This window comes from Motacilla alba, chromosome 8 (assembly GCF_015832195.1).
Source record: "Motacilla alba alba isolate MOTALB_02 chromosome 8, Motacilla_alba_V1.0_pri, whole genome shotgun sequence".
NCBI classification, from domain to species: Eukaryota; Metazoa; Chordata; class Aves; order Passeriformes; family Motacillidae; genus Motacilla; species Motacilla alba.
Genome location: NC_052023.1, coordinates 1,140,392 through 1,156,672, shown reverse-complemented (window position 1 = coordinate 1,156,672; position 16,281 = coordinate 1,140,392). Strand labels below are relative to the sequence as shown.

General features: G+C 63.0%; 1 protein-coding gene across 4 annotated transcripts; it reads left to right on the top strand.

Moving 5' to 3' along the window:
* Nucleotides 1–3,887: 3,887 nt before the first annotated feature.
* On the top strand, nt 3,888–16,275 carry LOC119703822 (interleukin-12 receptor subunit beta-2-like). 4 transcript variants are annotated; one of them, XM_038144223.1, is made up of 13 exons: nt 3,888–4,007; nt 5,063–5,137; nt 6,001–6,491; nt 7,394–7,563; nt 8,323–8,468; nt 9,024–9,183; nt 10,147–10,229; nt 10,451–10,664; nt 12,264–12,461; nt 13,095–13,169; nt 14,709–14,759; nt 15,265–15,361; nt 15,751–16,275. In XM_038144223.1, the coding sequence occupies exons 2-13, from the start codon at nt 5,066–5,068 to the stop codon at nt 16,070–16,072; spliced, it is 2,079 nt and encodes a 692-aa protein (XP_038000151.1). In that variant the 5' UTR covers nt 3,888–4,007; nt 5,063–5,065; the 3' UTR covers nt 16,073–16,275. The 4 variants fall into 4 exon arrangements, with proteins under 4 accessions (XP_038000151.1, XP_038000148.1, XP_038000149.1 ...); XM_038144222.1 differs by having other exon boundaries at nt 3,894–4,007; nt 6,001–6,288; nt 6,368–6,491; nt 8,323–9,183; XM_038144220.1 differs by having other exon boundaries at nt 8,323–9,183.
* The last annotated feature ends 6 nt before the right edge of the window (nt 16,276–16,281 follow it).

Below are 16,281 nucleotides of genomic sequence, written 5' to 3'. Positions count from 1 at the left end.
GGCAGGGGGACAGGGCCCCCTCCGCGGCAGAGCTGGGGGGTCAGAGCCGAGCTGGCACCGCTGTCCCTGGCCGGGTGCCGCCCTCGGGTGACCCCGCACGCAGGATTTTGGCACCGGCCCTTCCCTTTCAGAGATTAAATCTTCCCCTCCGGGCTATGCTCTGCCAAGTGGAAAAATCCCAAAACAAGGCGGCTTGGAGCACAAGAACGCCTCCGCCCTGCGGGAGGCAGTGGAGAGATTGAGGGCTGGGGGACAAGGGGTGGCACACAACCTCGGTGTCACCGCGGGAATCTGCTCCCTCAGCCCCATCCCAGCCGGGGAGCAGATCCCGCCTGGGCACAGCTCAGTCCCCACAGTGTCCCAGACCCCCCGAGGGGACGGGACACGGGTGGGGGACAGAGCTGCAGCCACGGGAGAGCTGCACCGGTGGTGTGGGGGGAATGGGGCGGGCACGGGGAGCAGGGATCAGCTCAGCCTGGAAAGATCCATAAAACCTTGGATCGTTCAGGTTGGAAAAGCCCTCGAAGACCATCCAGTGCCACCATTCCAGCACTGCCAGGGCCACCCCTATCCCACGTGCATCCACACTGCTTTTAGACCCCTCCAGGGCTGATTTGGGATCACTCCCGGAGTGAGGAGGGAAGGCAGCAGCGGGACATTGGCTGCCCGTGGCCACGGCTGCGTTTACAGCCCCTTTTGGGAAGGGTTATTCCCATTTTTCTCGCTGCCACGACCTGCCTGGGCACGGCCAGGGCCCGCAGCCTCGGCAGGGAAGCGTGGCACGGTGGCCCCGCGGGCAGGAGCTGCCGCTCGCCCCGGCACGCTGGGCTGGCCCCGGCGCTCTGCCCCGGCGGGGAGCAGCAAACCCTGCCCCAAATTTCCCTTTCCCGGCTGATTCACGCCCGTGCTGCTCGCGGGGAAGGAGCGGGGGCCGTTCCCTGGCACGGCTCACAGGAAGGACAAACTGACTTTAAAGTCCGGGAGCAACCTCTCCGTATCTCGGCTGCCCTTTTACCCCAGCCAAAAATCACAGCCAAACCCCCTTTGACTGACATCACCTTCCTTGTTCCTGCAGCTGTCCCGAGCCCGCAGCTTGGCCTGGGGAACATGGAGTGCTCCAGCGCGGAGAGGAACCCGATCCTGCCTGCAGCGCCGTGCCAGCGGGGCTGACGCCAGCAGCGCTCATCCCTGTCCCTCTGGCATGTCCCTGTCCCCGGGAACCCCCTCCGCGGGGACAGGGAAGCCCCCGCGGGGACAGTGTCCCCACCCCCGGCTCCGGTGCCACCGCGGCAGTTTTGGGATCAAATATCCGGGCGTCCCCTCGCAGCCGCCAGCAGGGCCAGAAGGGTTCGAGCCTGCGCCCCGTCTGTGTCCCCCGTGTCCCCCGGGCCGGGCACGGCTCTGGGAGTGACACCAGAGCCGCGCTCTCGGCAGCAGAGCCGCGTCTGTCCCGACCTTTCCTCGCTCTGCCCGAGCGTGCCCACCGGCGATAGCAAACGTTCCATCGATCCATTAATAACGTTTCCATCCCCTGCCAGCCCGCGGGGGCTGCACGGCCCAGGCAGGGCAGGGGAAGGGCCGGCTTGGTGCCATCGCCGGGGCGCTGGGAAAGCACGGCACAGCCCCGGGGAGCGGCGCCCCCAAAACCTGGGCGCTGCTGGGGGGAATCGGGCCCAACCCCGTGCCAGGCCGGGATCCCAAGGCACCGTCCCGGCCGTGCTGGGAGGAGCTGTGGGGTCGGGCCAGCCTCGGGAGGGATCTCTGCGGGGCACCAGCATGCTGAAAGGCGTTTCCGCCTCTGGACAGAGGATCACACGCTCCTGGAATGGTTTGGGCTGGAGGGGAGCACCAACCTCACCTCGTTCCACCTTCCCTGGCTGCTCCAGGCCTGTCCAGCCTGGCCCTGGACAATGCAGGATCCAGGGGCAGCCGCAGCTGCTCTGGGCCTCCCCAGCCCCACAGGGAGGAGTTTGTCCCTAAACCCAGCCTCTAAGGAGCGCCTGAGCAAAGCACAGAGCCCCAGACACGAGGGGGGCAGCGGGGCTGCCTCAGGGGAAGGCGACAGCAGCCGGGATTCCTGAGCAGGGGAAGGAGAAACCAGCGGGAAGGAGCCGGGTGCGAGCTCTGGCTCTGCTGCCCAGGGGGCTCCGAGCGGCAGCTCCGGGGGCTCAGGAGGAGATAAGGAGCCGTCAGTCAAAGGGCAGCGGGGATGGGGCTGGGAATGCAGGAGCCCGCAGCGCCCAGGGGCTCTGACCCCTGTCCCGGGAAAGCTGCGCACCCCACCGCACCGTGCCAGCTCCAGATGTGCCTGTCCTTGCCCAGATGTGCCTGTCCCTGCCCAGATGAGACGAGCTGGCTCCAGATGTGCACGCTGGCCGTGCAGCTCCAGCTGCGTGCCCCGGGCACTGAACACTGCCAGAACATCCCAAAGCTGGAATTCCCGCCGAACGCCCCCGGTCCCGCTCGGGGTGTGTGCGAGCACACAAACGCAGCCGCTCCTGCCGCCGCGCAGGCACACGACACACATTGCATCCATTATATACATTACATTATGTACATTACACAACCACAGCACCCAGCCAGGCTTCCCCCCGCCGTGCCGGCAGCCTCCCGCTCTCCCTTGCACCAAAAATCCCCGTGGATCAGCCGGAACCCGCGGAGCCGGGGCTCGCCGGCAGCGGGAGGCGCTGCCTTTCCCCGGGGGGTGAGTTCTGTTCCCCGACATTTCCTCCGCCAGGCAGAGGCGGGAGCAGTGCGGGGTTTCCTGTGGTTGCAGTGTCTAATGAGGTTAACACTGTTCTTGAGGTTTAACTCTTTGAGAGGCGCGAGGGAGGGAGCGCCGGGCTGTGGGAGCAGCAGAGGGAGCCGGGAGCAGAGCCCCGCAGCATCCCTGGAGCATCCCCGGAGCATCCCTGCAGCATCCCTGGGATCTCCCAGCGCTGCCTGCCACATCCTTGGGTGAGCTGGGCACAGGGCGAGCACCGGGGGGGTGACAGGGTGTCACCGGGGGGGTGACACTCAGTGCTGGTGGAAACACCCCCGTTCCTCAGGGAGTTTTCATTGCATGCCTCTGGGGTCGGCAGGAGAAGTTCTTTCCCTGACTTTCCCTGAGCACCCAGGACTCTGCCGTGCTCCCAGGGAGACCTCAGCCACCCGCTGGGGATGGGCTCAGCTCCACCAGGCTGAGCCCAAATCCTGCCTGAACGTTGGGGTGTCCCCTGCCCCGGGGCTCTGCCCGGAGGGGCGCTGGGTTTTCCCAAGGACTGACTCAGACTGGGAGGGAAACTCGGCTGCTCTGTGCCGGGCAGCCCCACGCTGCTGCTGCAGCTCCCGGTGCCACATGTCCTCAGGACTGCCAAGGTAAGGATTCCCTGCTTTTCCCAGCTCCCAGCCCCCTGCGTTTAACCCCGAAACATCCCAGCTGCTGCTCCTCACCCGCTGCTCCTGCGTTTATCCCTGCTGGCACGGCCCCTGGGGAAGGTTCCGCGGGTTTGGGTTGGCACCGTGGAGCAGCTTCTCCCTTCTCTGCTGAATTCCCATTCCTTCAGCCCTAACGCACCAGGAGGCTTCACCAGGAACCTGCTCAAAGCCCAGCATCCCCAAATGGCCTCGTTCCCTTGGCTTTGGAGTCTGCAAATGCCTCTGAATTGGAATAAAAACACAGATGTGATTCCGGAGGAGGCAGATTTAGAGTCTCCAGCTCTTCTCATCTGACCCCAACTGCATTTTTTTCATTTGCCCTGGTTTGCAGAAGGCTCCAGGGCACTCGGGAGCCAACAGCTTCTCTTTGTAGGTCAGGTAGTAGGGAGGCACTTGAAGTTTGACTCACCCACGATGATTGCTTGATCAGCCCCAAAACCAAACCAGGTCACCTCACCCCGCACGAGAGGCACCGAGGCACTCGCTGCTGCTGCTGCTGGCCTGGTTTGGGCTGAAAAACAGCATTTTAGAGCTTTCACTGAGGACTCTGGCCTCCCTCCAGGGAAACTTGCCATTCCTGACAGCAGGTATTGCACGGGGAAGGAAAACGAGGGAGCGTGGGCTTGGCTGGGTGCTCGGCCCCTGGCAGGAGAATGGGGGTGGCAGGGCTGGTTCAGGGTCTGCTCTGTGACCCCAGAGGGGCCTGGGGGATGCCAGAGCCACCCCAGCTCCAGGGGGATGCTCCCAGGAGGACGCTTCTCTTGGAAAGGAGCAATTTCTCCCTGGAGCTGCACTCCCTGCTCCTCACCTCAGTGTGTGCCGTGGTTGCTGCAGAGCCCTCCAGCCCCACATCCAAGCCCCACGAGGCTGGTGAGGCTGGGATTTCTTTTCCTGGGTTGTGGGAATTCTCCCAAAGAGGCCGTGGAGAGAGACAAAGGGAGCAGGGGGAAATTTGAACCCCTGTGGGATGCAGGCACAAGGGTGACTCCCTGGGGACAGGTGGGAAGCCTGGCCTGGGATTTTGGGGCTGTCTCAAGGGGTTCACTGCTGGGAAGAGCCTGGCTCAGCCTGGGCTGGACCTGTGGGAAAACTGTTATGGAAACACGGAGTTTCTGTCCCCTAAAACTTTGTCTGAGCATCCCCAGGGATGGAGACTGCAGGACCAAAATCCTCAGGGCAGCAGCCCCACTCTGGCCACCTTTAAAGAGCTTTTTTTTAATGTTTAGCTGGAATTTCCTGATTTCCTGACCTCATTGCCTCCTGTCCTGTCCCTGGGCCATGCCAGAGGGAGTTTGGCTCGATCACCTTTACTCCCCCACCAGACATCCATCCCCAGGGATCTGCCCCCCTGGAGCCCTCTCCTCTCCAGGCTGAGCAGCTCCCCCAGCTTTTCCACCCTTCCCGGGTGCTCCTGACCCTCAGGGGGCTCATTCCAGAGTGCCCCCATCGCTCCTGTCGCCACGGGAGCCCAGCCCTGCAGCCAGCACTCGGGGTGGCTCTGGGCAGAGGGGCAGCACCCCCTGCCCCCCAGCGCCCCCTCCTCCGAGGCAGGGCTGCTCAGCTCTCCCTGCCGCAATCCCGCATCGCCTTCCCGCTGCTGCTCCTCCCGGCAGGATTTGCTCCATGGTTTTTCACCCCTCAGGCGATGCCGCAGCCCAGCCCATGGGGCCCGGCCAGGCTTTGGTGCTGCCCGTCCTGCTCTGCTGCCTGTGCCCAGGTCAGTGACGGCCACAGGGCCACCAGGGTGGCACCCGCGGGGGATTTGGGGTGGGAATAGGACAATTACGGAGTTGCGGGGTTGAGGGGAGCGTCGCAGGGGGGTCCCCGTGCCCTGCAGCTGCATCTCCTTCCCTCTCCCCTCCGTGGAGCGGGGACAATCCCAGGCTCCCGGGGCCATTCCCGGGGCCATTCCCAGGCCCCCGCGGCCCCCGTGCCGAGCTCTGCCGCTGCAGCCCCGGAGCACAGCCCTGCCCTTTCCAGGAAGGGCAGATGGAGCCGATAGCGCCCGGGAGCCGGCGCTGCTGCGGAGCTTCATCTGATAGGGAAGGGCAGCGCCCCCGCCGCCCTAATCTTGGGGATCAGAGCTCGCAGAGCGCGGGTTATTTCCCTGCACTCATTTGAACGTTAGAGCAAACCTGAAATCGGTGAAACCGGCGAAACGGGCCGTTTCTGATCTGCCGGGATGAGTCAGCGGGGCCGGGGGAGGGGGGTTCACCCCAGCCCCGGCCTGCTTTGGGCTGGGGGGACCTCGGAGCAGGCACAGAGCGCTCCCCATCCTATCCAGCCTGGCCTTGGGCACTGCCAGGGATCCAGGGGCAGCCGCAGCTGCTCTGGACACCCCGTGCCAGGGCCTGCCCACCCTCCGGGGGACAATTTCTTCCCGGCATCACTCGTGCCCCCCTTTACCCACATCCCCCGGGAATGAAGGTGAGCAGGGCGGGCTGTCATCCCCTGGCTGCAGGATCCAGCCGTGCTGCGGCTGCATCCCAGGGAGCAGAGAAGCATCCCAGAGGGCAGAGCAGCTCCCTGCCGAGCCCTGCAGCCCCGGGCTAGCCCCGCATCCCACCCGCTTTGGCGCAGGTGCTGCGAACTTCGAGTGCAAGGGGCGCGTCTGGATCGAGCCCGCTCCGGTGGTGCGGCTGGGCTCCGACATCTCCATCGTCTGCCAGTCCTGGCTGGGCTGCCCCTCGGCGCAGCTCCTCATCCTCCTCAACTACAGCCTGGCCGAGGGCAGCCCGCTGGCCCTGCCCGGCGGCGCCGCGCGGCTCCGGCTGCGCCGCTTCCAGGCGCCCTTCGCCACCGTCACCTGTTTCTCCCGCTGCGCCCGGAGGGACCGCCTGGTGTGCGGCACCGAGCTCCGGGCGGGCTGTGAGTGCCCCCGAGCCCCGCGGAGCCGCGGCCGGCCCCAGCCGGGGTGGCCGTGCCCTCACCCGGCCTCGCCCCGCAGACCCTCCGGACCCCCCGGGCAACCTGAGCTGCGCCATCGCCGAGGGCTCGGAGCGCCTGCGGTGCGGCTGGGAGCCGGGACGGCTCACGCACCTGCCCACCCGGCACAGCCTCCACCTGCGCAGGTGAGGCCTCGGGGGCGGCAGCCCCGGTGACAGCCCTGGGTGACAGCCCCGGGTGACAGCCCCGGTGACAGCCCCGGTGACAGCGGCGCTGCCGTGCCCCAGTTCCACTTCCGACAGCTCACGTTTTGTCACCTCGTGCCCGAGAGCCGCAGGCTCCACCGCAGGGTGCGCTCTGCAGGACGGAGCGTGGCAGTGCCCGGCTCACATCCCACCGAGCCCCGCCGCAGGGAAGCTGCAGCTTCCAGCCGCTGGGGCTCCCTCCGGGATAGACAGAGCGAGAACCTAACGCTGCCCAAAGCCCAAAACACAGCTGGAAGCTGAGGCAGAGTTGCTGGCTGCTGTATGCTGTGCCACAGCCCCACCCCGGGGTGCTCCCTGCCACCAAGGTCCCCGTGGCACCACCTGGCATGTCACACCCCATCCCAGGATGCCGGGGCTGGTCCCCGTGGCACCACCTGGCATGTCACACCCCATCCCAGGATGCCAGGGCTGGTCCCCGTGACACCACCTGGCATGTCACACCCCATCCCAGGATGCCAGGGCTGGTCCCTGTGGCACCAGCCTGGCAGGCTTTCAGTTCTCCTGACTCAATTTTAAAGGCATTAAATCCCATCATGTGGAAGCTTTGTGAGGAGAGGGGACAAAGCTCCTACCTAAATTTGGGATCAAACTGAGGCGTGCAGCCAGAAAGGAAGGAAGGAGTTCCCTTGCCCCTGGGAAAACACAAACCCCCAGCAGCAGTGTCAGGGAAGGGAATGATTTTCCAGCTTGTTTCAGGGGTGACAAACACTGGGTTTGGGGGTGGCCCTGCCCTGGTCACGAGCTGTGACACCTCAGGGTGGCCATGCCGGCAGGGGGGTGGTGCTGGGACGGGCACTGACAGGGCTGCCTTCTGCTTCCAGGGTGGTGGCACAGGATGAGGAGGATGAGGAAGAGAAGACCTTCCCTGCAGACTCACCTGTGCTGCTGAGCGAGCTGCACAACGACAGCCACTACTCAGTGTGGGTGCAGGCCAGCAACGCGCTGGGCACTGCCCGCTCGGCCCCTCGGCACCTCAGCCTGCAGGAGCTTGGTATGGCCATCCGTCCATCTGTCCTTCCACCTATCCATCCATCCCTCCATCTGTCTGTCCATCCCTCCATCCATCAATCCTTCCATCCCTCCATTATCCCTCCACATTCATCCGTCACTCCATCATCCATCCCTCCCTCCATCTGTCCATCCTTCCCTCCACTGATCCTTCCATCCCTGCATTATCCCTCCACATCCCTCCATCCATCCTTCCCTCCATCTGTCCATCTGTCTGTCCATCTCTCCATCCATCTGTCCATCCATTGATCCTTCCATCCCTCCATTATCCCTCCACATTTATCCATCCATCCATCCCTCCATCTGTCCCTCATCCATCCATCTGTCCATCCTTTCCTCCACTGATCCTTCCATCCTTCCATCCCTCCACATGCATCCCTCCATCCATCATCTATCCATTGATCCTTCCATCCCTCCATTATCCCTCCATCATTCCTCCACATCCATCCATCCATCCCTCCATCCATCCATCCTTCCCTCCACCTGTCTGTCCATCCCTCCATCCATCATCTATGCATTGATCCTTCCATCCCTCCATTATCCCTCTACATCCATCCACCCATCCATCCCACCATCTGTCCCTCATCCATCCACCCATCCATCCCTCCCTCCCTCTGTCCCCCCGTGAGCAGCACGCCATGCTGGGGCTGTGCGTGCCCACCCTGCCCCGCCGTGTCACTCTGGGGACACCCCCGAGCACAAGGGCAGCCCCCGCCCCACCCGTTCCCTCCTGTCCCCGCAGTGGTGCCCGCTCTGCCCGTGGCCATCGGCGCCGAGACGACGGACGCGTCCCCTGCCCGCACCACCACGCGCTGGAGGAGCCAGACCCGGCTGAGCAGCGTGCACTGCGAGGAGAGGCACAGGGCCACGGGCACCCCGACGTGGAGCGTGAGCCCCCAGAGCCCCCTCACCCGCCCCGGGGAAGAGACGCCAGCCCCGTTCCTGCCGGAGAGCCCGCGGGCAGCGGGAATGTTTGGGGCCATTCCAAACTCACCCCTTTGCTCTGCTGCTGGCCAGACGGGCACCCCCGGCCAGGCCCCGCTCTGGGGACAGCAGATGGCCTCGTGGGCAGGGTTATCTCGGCTTTTGGAGCAAAAAGACGGAACTGCAAATGTTTCCAAACGTTCCGCTCCGCAAGGACGAGGCGCAAAATCCTGGGGGACGCTCAGAGCACACCCCAGACAAACCCACCCGGGGCAGGGATGGAAACGCCCCTGGGCACTGCCAGGGCTGAGGTGCCACAGGAGCCCCAAAATCTCCGTGCTGGCACACTCCCAGCGCGGCTGGGGGCCCCGGCAGTGCCCCGCAGGGTGGCACAGGAGGGGACAGGGCGGGTCGTGCCCATCCCGCGGGGAGGGCCGTGACCTCCCCAGCGCCCGGGGGTGCCGGTGGCAGCGGGGACCCGCCGGGTGCCGCTCCCCCAGCGCCCCGCTTGCCTTGCAGGTGGAGCAGTGTGACAGCGTGGCACAGGAGGGTCCCCGCTGTCAGCACGAGCTGCAGAGCGACACCGAGTTCGTGTTCCAGGCCCGGTGCCGGCTCGGCACCGCCCGGAGCCCCTGGAGCGCCTGGAGCCCCCCGTTCGTGTACCGCACCCCCGAGGCAGGTGGGCTCAGCGCCGGTGACACCCGCGCGTGGCGTTTGTCAGCCCTGGCACGGCTGTCCCCACCCTGGAGGGGGTTCAAAGCGCCTGTAGATGTGGCAGTTGGGGACACGGGGCGGTGGTGGGCTCGGCAGCGCTGGGGATGGTTGTGCTGGATGCTCTCAGAGGGCTTTTCCGACCGAAGGGATTCCACCCTCCTTAGCGCCTTGCTTGCTGCCCTCGGTGGAAAAACCCCCTCAGCCGAGGCGTCGCGACGAATCGCGGTCACCCTGAGCCGCTCCGCCCATCCGTGCCAGCTGCTGGCCTCGGCACGGGCCCGGCGCGGCCGGCTCAGCCTTCCCGGGCAGCGCTGCCCTCCCGGCCCGGTGCCAGCGGCGCACGGGGGGCTCTCAGCCCCAAAAGCAGCGCCCGCCGCGGCTCCTCTGCAGGGCCCCGCTCCGGAGGGGCTCCCGGGGGGCTGCGGGTGTGCGGGAGCCCCGGGTGCCCTCCGGTGGGTCACCGTGACACTCTGGGGTGCCCTGTGGTGTGTCACGGTGTCACTCCCGGTGTGCCACGGTGTCCCCTCGGGGTGCCCTCCGGTGTGTCACGGTGTCACCCCCGGTGTGCTCTCCGGTGGGTCACGGTGTCACTCCCGGTGTCCCCTTGGGGTGCCCTCCGGTGTGTCACAGTGTCACTCCCGGCGTGCCACGGTGTGCCCTCAGGGTGCCCTCCGGTGTGCCACGGTGTTCCCTCGGGGTGCTCTCCGGTGGGTCACGGTGTCACTCCCGGTGTGCCACGGTGTCGCTCCTGGGGTGCCCTCCGGTGTGTCACGGTGTCCCCCTTGAGGTGCCCTCTGGTGTGTCACGGTGCCACTCCCGGTGTGCTCTCCGGTGTGTCACGGTGCCACTCCCGGTGTGCTCTGCGGTGGGTCACGGTGTCCCCTCTGTGTCCCCGCGGTGTGTCACGGTGTCCCCGCTCGTCCCGCAGCCCCCGCCGCCGCTCCCGCCGTGTGGCGGCGCCTGGGCCGGGCGCTGCCCGACGGCAGCCGCGAGGTGACGGTGCTGATCAAGGTAAGGGCTCCGGGGCAGCTCCGCGAGGTTTGGCTCCGCCGCTCCTCCCCGAGCCGCCGCCGGTGCCGCTCCCCGCGGCCGCGGGCACGGCAGGACCGGCCCGGCCCGGCACGGAGCCGACCCCCATCCCGTGAAAGGTGCCCCCCGCCGGGGCGCGGCTGTCCCTGGCGGGTGTCTCGGGGTCAGACCCCCGCAGATCCCGGCCGCTGTCGCCCCCGCAGCCGCTGGCGGCGCGGGATGCCCGCGGGAGGATCCTGGGCTACGCCGTGAGCGCCGAGAGCCCCGCGGGAGCGCGGCTGCTGTGCCTCACCCCCGGCACCGAGTGCGCCGTGCTGGTGCCGCCCGGAGCCCGCAGCCTCCTCGTCACCGCCCGCAACGCCAAAGGGGCCTCCAGGCCGGCCAGCATCCCCCTGAACCGGGCTGCAGCTCAGGAAGGTACGGGGGCAGCCCCGGGACCGCATCGTGCCCGGACTGCGGGGAAAGGCTGGAGCGAGCACGGGAAGAGCCCTGGCACAGCTCTGCCCGCTCCACCGCAGGGCACAGAGCCCTCCAGACAGGCCCCCGGAGGTGCCCCCCAGCTGGATGTGGAATCACAGAATTCTGGAGTGGTTCGGGTTGAGGGAGACCTTAAAGCCCAGCTCATTTCGTTGTCCCAGGGCAGGGACACCTTCCATTGTCCCAGGTGCTCCAAACCCTTCCAGCCTGGCCTGGGACACTGCTGGGGATCCGGGGGCAGCCACAGCTGCTCTGGGATTTCCAGCCCAGCCCTCCCCACCCTCCCAGGGAACAATTCCCAATTCCCAATGTCCCACCCATCCCTGCCCTCTGGCAGTGGGAGCCATTCCCTGTGTCCTGTCCCCCTTTCCCTTGTCCCCAGTCCCTCCCCAGCTCTCCTGCAGCCCCTCCAGGCTCTGGAATCTCAGCCCTTCACCTCCCAAGGCTGCAGCAACAAGCTTAAAAATAAGTTTTATCTCGTGTGGGCTGGCGAAGCACAGGGTGCCAGGCTGCTCCTCTGCTCCAGAGCAGCTCCTGCAACCCCACTGGGAGCTGGGCCCTTCCAAACTGAAAAAGAAGGGGGAAAAAGTCCTTTTAAATCCTTTCAGGACCACCTTATGGTCCCTGTGCCCTGGGCTGTGGCTTCCCCCACAACCACGCTTTGCTAGTTCTGAAAAACGCCTCTGAATGAGCAATGGGAGGGGAAAGTCCCATTCAAGCTGAGGACAAACACATGACTAAAAAGAAACTGAAGAGAAACAAGGTGGAAAAACCTCTGTAAGCGCTGATGCTTATCAGAACCCTGCACGTTTCTGGTAAGCAGGGACAGCTGAGGCGTTTCAGAGCTGAGGGTGTGGGTTTGGGATCGGCAAGCACAGAGCTCCACATCTGGCTGGGGAGGAGCACAGCTGGCCGGGGGGGGCCACGGGCACCTGGGCTGTGCCAGCCACACCTGAGAGAACACCTGAGGGAGCTGGGAAAGGGCTGGAGCCCCAGGAGAGGCTGAGGGAGCTGGGAAGGGGCTCAGCCTGGAGCAAAGGAGGCTCAGGGGGCCCTTGTGGCTCTGCACAGCTCCTGCCAGGAGGGGACAGCCAGGGGGGGTCGGGCTGTGCTCCAGGGAACAGGGACAGGAGCAGAGGGAACAGCTCAGGCTGGGCCAGGGGAGGATCAGGGGGGACATTCAGGAAAATTCCTTCCTGGAAAGGATCCCCAGCCCTGGCACAGCTGCCCAGGGCAGGGCTGAATCCCCATCCCTGGAGGGATTCAAAAGCCACATGGACGTGGCACTTGGGGACATGAGGCCTTGATCTTTAAGGTCTTTTCCAACCTGAATAATTCTATGAAATACAGATTAGTACATTAATATATATTTATATATAGTGTGTGTTTATACGTAAGCCCACCATATTCTATAATTCCCTGTCCTCCCTCCAGTTTTCAAGCCCTTCCAGGAAAGCCACATTTGCCCTGGGCTGCGCTGACCCTTCCCAGTCTCCAAGGATGAATTTGGCTGACAGCCCTTGCCCTCTTTCTCCCCAGAATTCCCAGCCCCAGAGGCCGTGGAGGTGGAGGCTGAGCAGCAGGGCAGGGTCCTGGTGCGCTGGCAGCCCCCCCGGGCCAGGCAGAGCCCCCTGCTCTGGTTCATCCTCGAGTGGGTCTCCAGCTCCCAGCACGGCCAGCAGGAGCAGTATGGCTGGGACAGAGTGCCACAGCACCAAACAGACACCTACATCCCAGGTAGGACCACCAGGAGCCCCTTCTGTGCTTGGCACGGCTCCTCAGGACCTTATCAACCCAAACCGGGCTATCAGCCTGAATTAATTATAAATCCAAACCAGACTATCAACCCTAACCGGGCTATCAATCTGAATTAGATTATCAATCCAGACCAGGCTATCAATCTGAATTACATTATCAATCCAAGCCAGACTATCAGTCTGAATTAGATTATCAATCCAAGCCAGACTATCAGTCTGAATTAATTATAAATCCAAACCAGACTATCAATCTGAATTAGATTGTCAATCCAAACCAGACTATCAAGGCAGCTTCACTCGAGTTTGAGCCCCTGCCCGCTTGTTTTTGGGGAGTGGGGCCACGAAGAGCCCTTAGGGAAGGAGGAGGAGGAGGAGGGAAGCAGTTGGAGGCTTGAGGGCAGACAGTGGGATTGGGTGAAGATCACAGGGGAAGGAGGGGATGGGGAGGGAAAGAAAATGAATTAAAAATGATCTGATGGGCCAGGAATGACACCAGACCCACGAGGGCCAGCCCAGCCGCTCTCAGCACTCCGTGAGACCCCCCTGGCCAAGCCCAGAGCCCTCCCAGCAGCCAAAATCCCGTTGTGAAGGCAGACGTGTCCTTTCCCGGCAGGGGCAGCGGTTCCCCCCCGTGTGTGGCTGTACGCGGTGTATCCCGGCGGGATCAGCGCTCCCTGCTCCAGCCCAGGTGAGCCCGGGGGGAAAAGCTGCCGCTCCTCCCCTTGGGGGATTCCCCGGCTCAGGAACAGGGCAAACCCTCCCCACCGAGGGGGATAGGAAAAGATAAAATCCATTTAATCATGTGTTTGTGGAAAGCCCGTCTCCAGCTGGTCTTTGCTCCCCTGCACAGACCTGGAGCAGCCAAAAAATCTCATTTTCCCTCAGCAGATGCACCGGGGGAGCTTTTGTCCCTCTCCGTGGCAGAGAGGTGAGGCTGCACACGCAGAACTCACAATCCTGCTACGGATAAACCAAAACACAGCCAAGAGCTGTAGCAGGGAGCAGCTGGGCAGCCCCAGCCTGCCCTTCCCACCTGGATGGGAGCCAAGGGAGCCTCGGAAGGGACACGCCAGGCAGCCTCAGTGCTGGGAAGGGTTCAGGGAAGGAAAATCTCATTTCCATCTCTGGGGGTGGCTTTGGGTGCCCTCCGGGGCTGGGCAGGTGCTCAGGAGGGCGAGGCCAGGCTGTGACACCAGAGCAGGGCCTGACCCCAGAGCTGCCCCAGCACAGCCCAGCTGGGGGCTGAGGGCTGGGCTGGGCTTAAATAGAGCCCGGCCTGGGCAGGGCTGGGTGCAGGGGCCAGGTGGGGCCGGGCAGGGCCATCAAGGGCCTGCAGGTGACACCGCAGGTGACACCCAAGGGTGTGCTCAGCTCCTGGCTCTGATGCCACCTGAGGTGGGTCCTCTGCGCCTGCTCAGGGACTCCTGGGCCAGAGCAGCTCCGTGGCTCTGCAGAAGCCCCTGGAGAAGGGCAGTTGTTCCCAAGAAATGCAAGCAGACGTTCCTGGCTGGGTGTCCATGGCTGGCCCTGGCTGCTGGGTGCTGTCCTCGGGGCAGGGCCCTCTTCTGCGACACCAAACCAAGGACAAGGGATCCCGAGGGAACTGCTGAACTGGCCAGGATCAGAGCTGGCTGCTGGTTTCAGCAGAAAGAGGCTTCTTGCCATGGCAGGGCCTCCAGCTGCAGATCTTCCCTCACTGCACGGAAATTCTCAGGAAATTCATTCCCAAGGGGCGCAGGCATTTTGGGAATCACAGAATCCCACAATGGGTTGGGCTGGGAGGGACTCAAAGCCCACCCAGTGCCACCCCTGCCATGGCAGAGACACCTCCCACCGTCCCAGGCTGCTCCAGCCCATCCAGCCTGGCCTGGGCACTGCCAGGGATCCACAATTTCTCTGGAAAAGCTGTCAAACAGCCTGGGAGTGCTCTTGAAAAATGCTGGAGCTCCCCAGGGGGACTAAATCCTTGTTTTGGGTGCTGAGGGGAGGGAGGGATGAGCAGGGAAGAGGTTCTGTGGGTGGGGACAGGAGCTGATCAACATCTCAATTAATTGTGGGGACGTTGTGGAGAGCCCGGGCAGAGCTGGAGCTGCTCATTGCCTCAGGGAGATTAATTGTCCTCGTTACACCATCGCTTACTTTTCTAAAAAGAGAGAGCCGAGGCGGGTTTTGTGTCAGCCAGAGCCCTCCAAAGGAACCACAGCCATTTCCCCCCTCTCTGTTGCAGCCCCTGCAGAGGAGCCGCTCCTGGGCAGCGCCTACAGCGAGATGTCCCAGGGTAAGCTCTGCCTTGCTAAGCCAGGCTTTCTCCTGGCCACCAGCGGGAGGTTTAACCCCAGCAGCTCCTGGCAGCGGGAACTGAGAGCTCCCAGGTGCTGTGGGGAGGTCGGAGCCAATAAAAGGAGATTTTCCCCATGTGGTGCTCTCAGGGGTGAGCAGCACCCACGGAACGCGAGCTCCGAGCTCTGCTTTCCAACGAGGTTCAAATGCAATGCCCAGTCCAAGGGGAGGTGTCAAACCAGAAAAATCTAAAATTAACCCGTGCAAGGGGCTGGTTCCATCCCGCAGCAGGCACCAGGGACGTGTTTCAGCATTTCCCACCCATTTGGGGATGCTCTGCTCGCGCATCCTCTGGTAAAGGTCACGAGCTGTTACAGCTCTCAAACCAAAAGCAAAACCAGCGCGGGCTGAGGGATTGATCAGCATTTCTGGCAGCCGGGCAGGAAATGGTGAGTGAGTGTGCCACCGAGGCCGTGACCTCCTCCCTCTGCATCCCCCTGCAGATGATGACATCCGAGTTTTCCTGGGACTGAGCCTCAGCGTGGTCGGATTATCCATTCTTTTTGCAGTTGTGATGTTTAAAAAGTCAGTCAGGAAAAGGTATTCCTTTCTCCTCCACATCTTCTTCCCTTATTTCCAATTCATTACTTTTTACTCTGGTTTTTTTTTTTTTCATTTTTTTGTATATAGAAGAAATATAACATTTATTCTGGGATATTTTAAACCCAACTACAGAGTCCTTTTCACCTCGGCCTGAGGGCAATGTCACACATTCATCAGGCTGTCACATGAAACGACTTTTGGTGCTCTACAGTAAGGCAGAGACCAACCAAAAAAAAGTGAAAGAAACACGAAATTGGTGAAATTAAAGAATGGGGAACCCAGAGTTTCCAAGCCCCCTTCCCATCCAGATGGTTTCATCCTGCGTGAGGAATATCTGAATAACACATCGGAGTAACATTTGGGGTTTGTTTTTCCCTTTTGTGAAGGGTCAAGGCCACCCTTGTGTCCCTCTTGCCGAGGTGGATGCTCGAGGACTTTCCCCACCTGGAGAACAGCACCGTGGTGAAGTCACTCCAGGTGAGGGCAGAGTTATCTCCTGGCTTGGCTTGCCCTCAGGTTGAAGCTTGGCTTCACAGACTCATGGAATTATTCAGGTCGGAAAATCCCTCTGAGACCATCGAGTCCAACCGTCCCCAGCACTGCCAACACTGCCCCGTGTCCCCAAGTGCCACATCCACAGGGATTTTAAATCCCTCCAGGGAGGGACAGCCCATCCCACAAAGAAATTTCCCCAAAAGTCCAGCCTAAAGCTCCCTGGCAGGACCTGAGGCCATCTCCTCTGGCAATGTTCCCCGTTAGCTGGGAGAGGGCAGCTCGTGTGAGGAACAGCGATGGGGAGAGGTTCCAGTTCTGAGGCACTGGGAACGGCTCAGGAATCATTCCCAGGGGTGTGGGAGCCTGCATTAGCTGAGATTCGCTTTAAACCTGAATTCCACATTTTCTGTTTTCCTGAATTC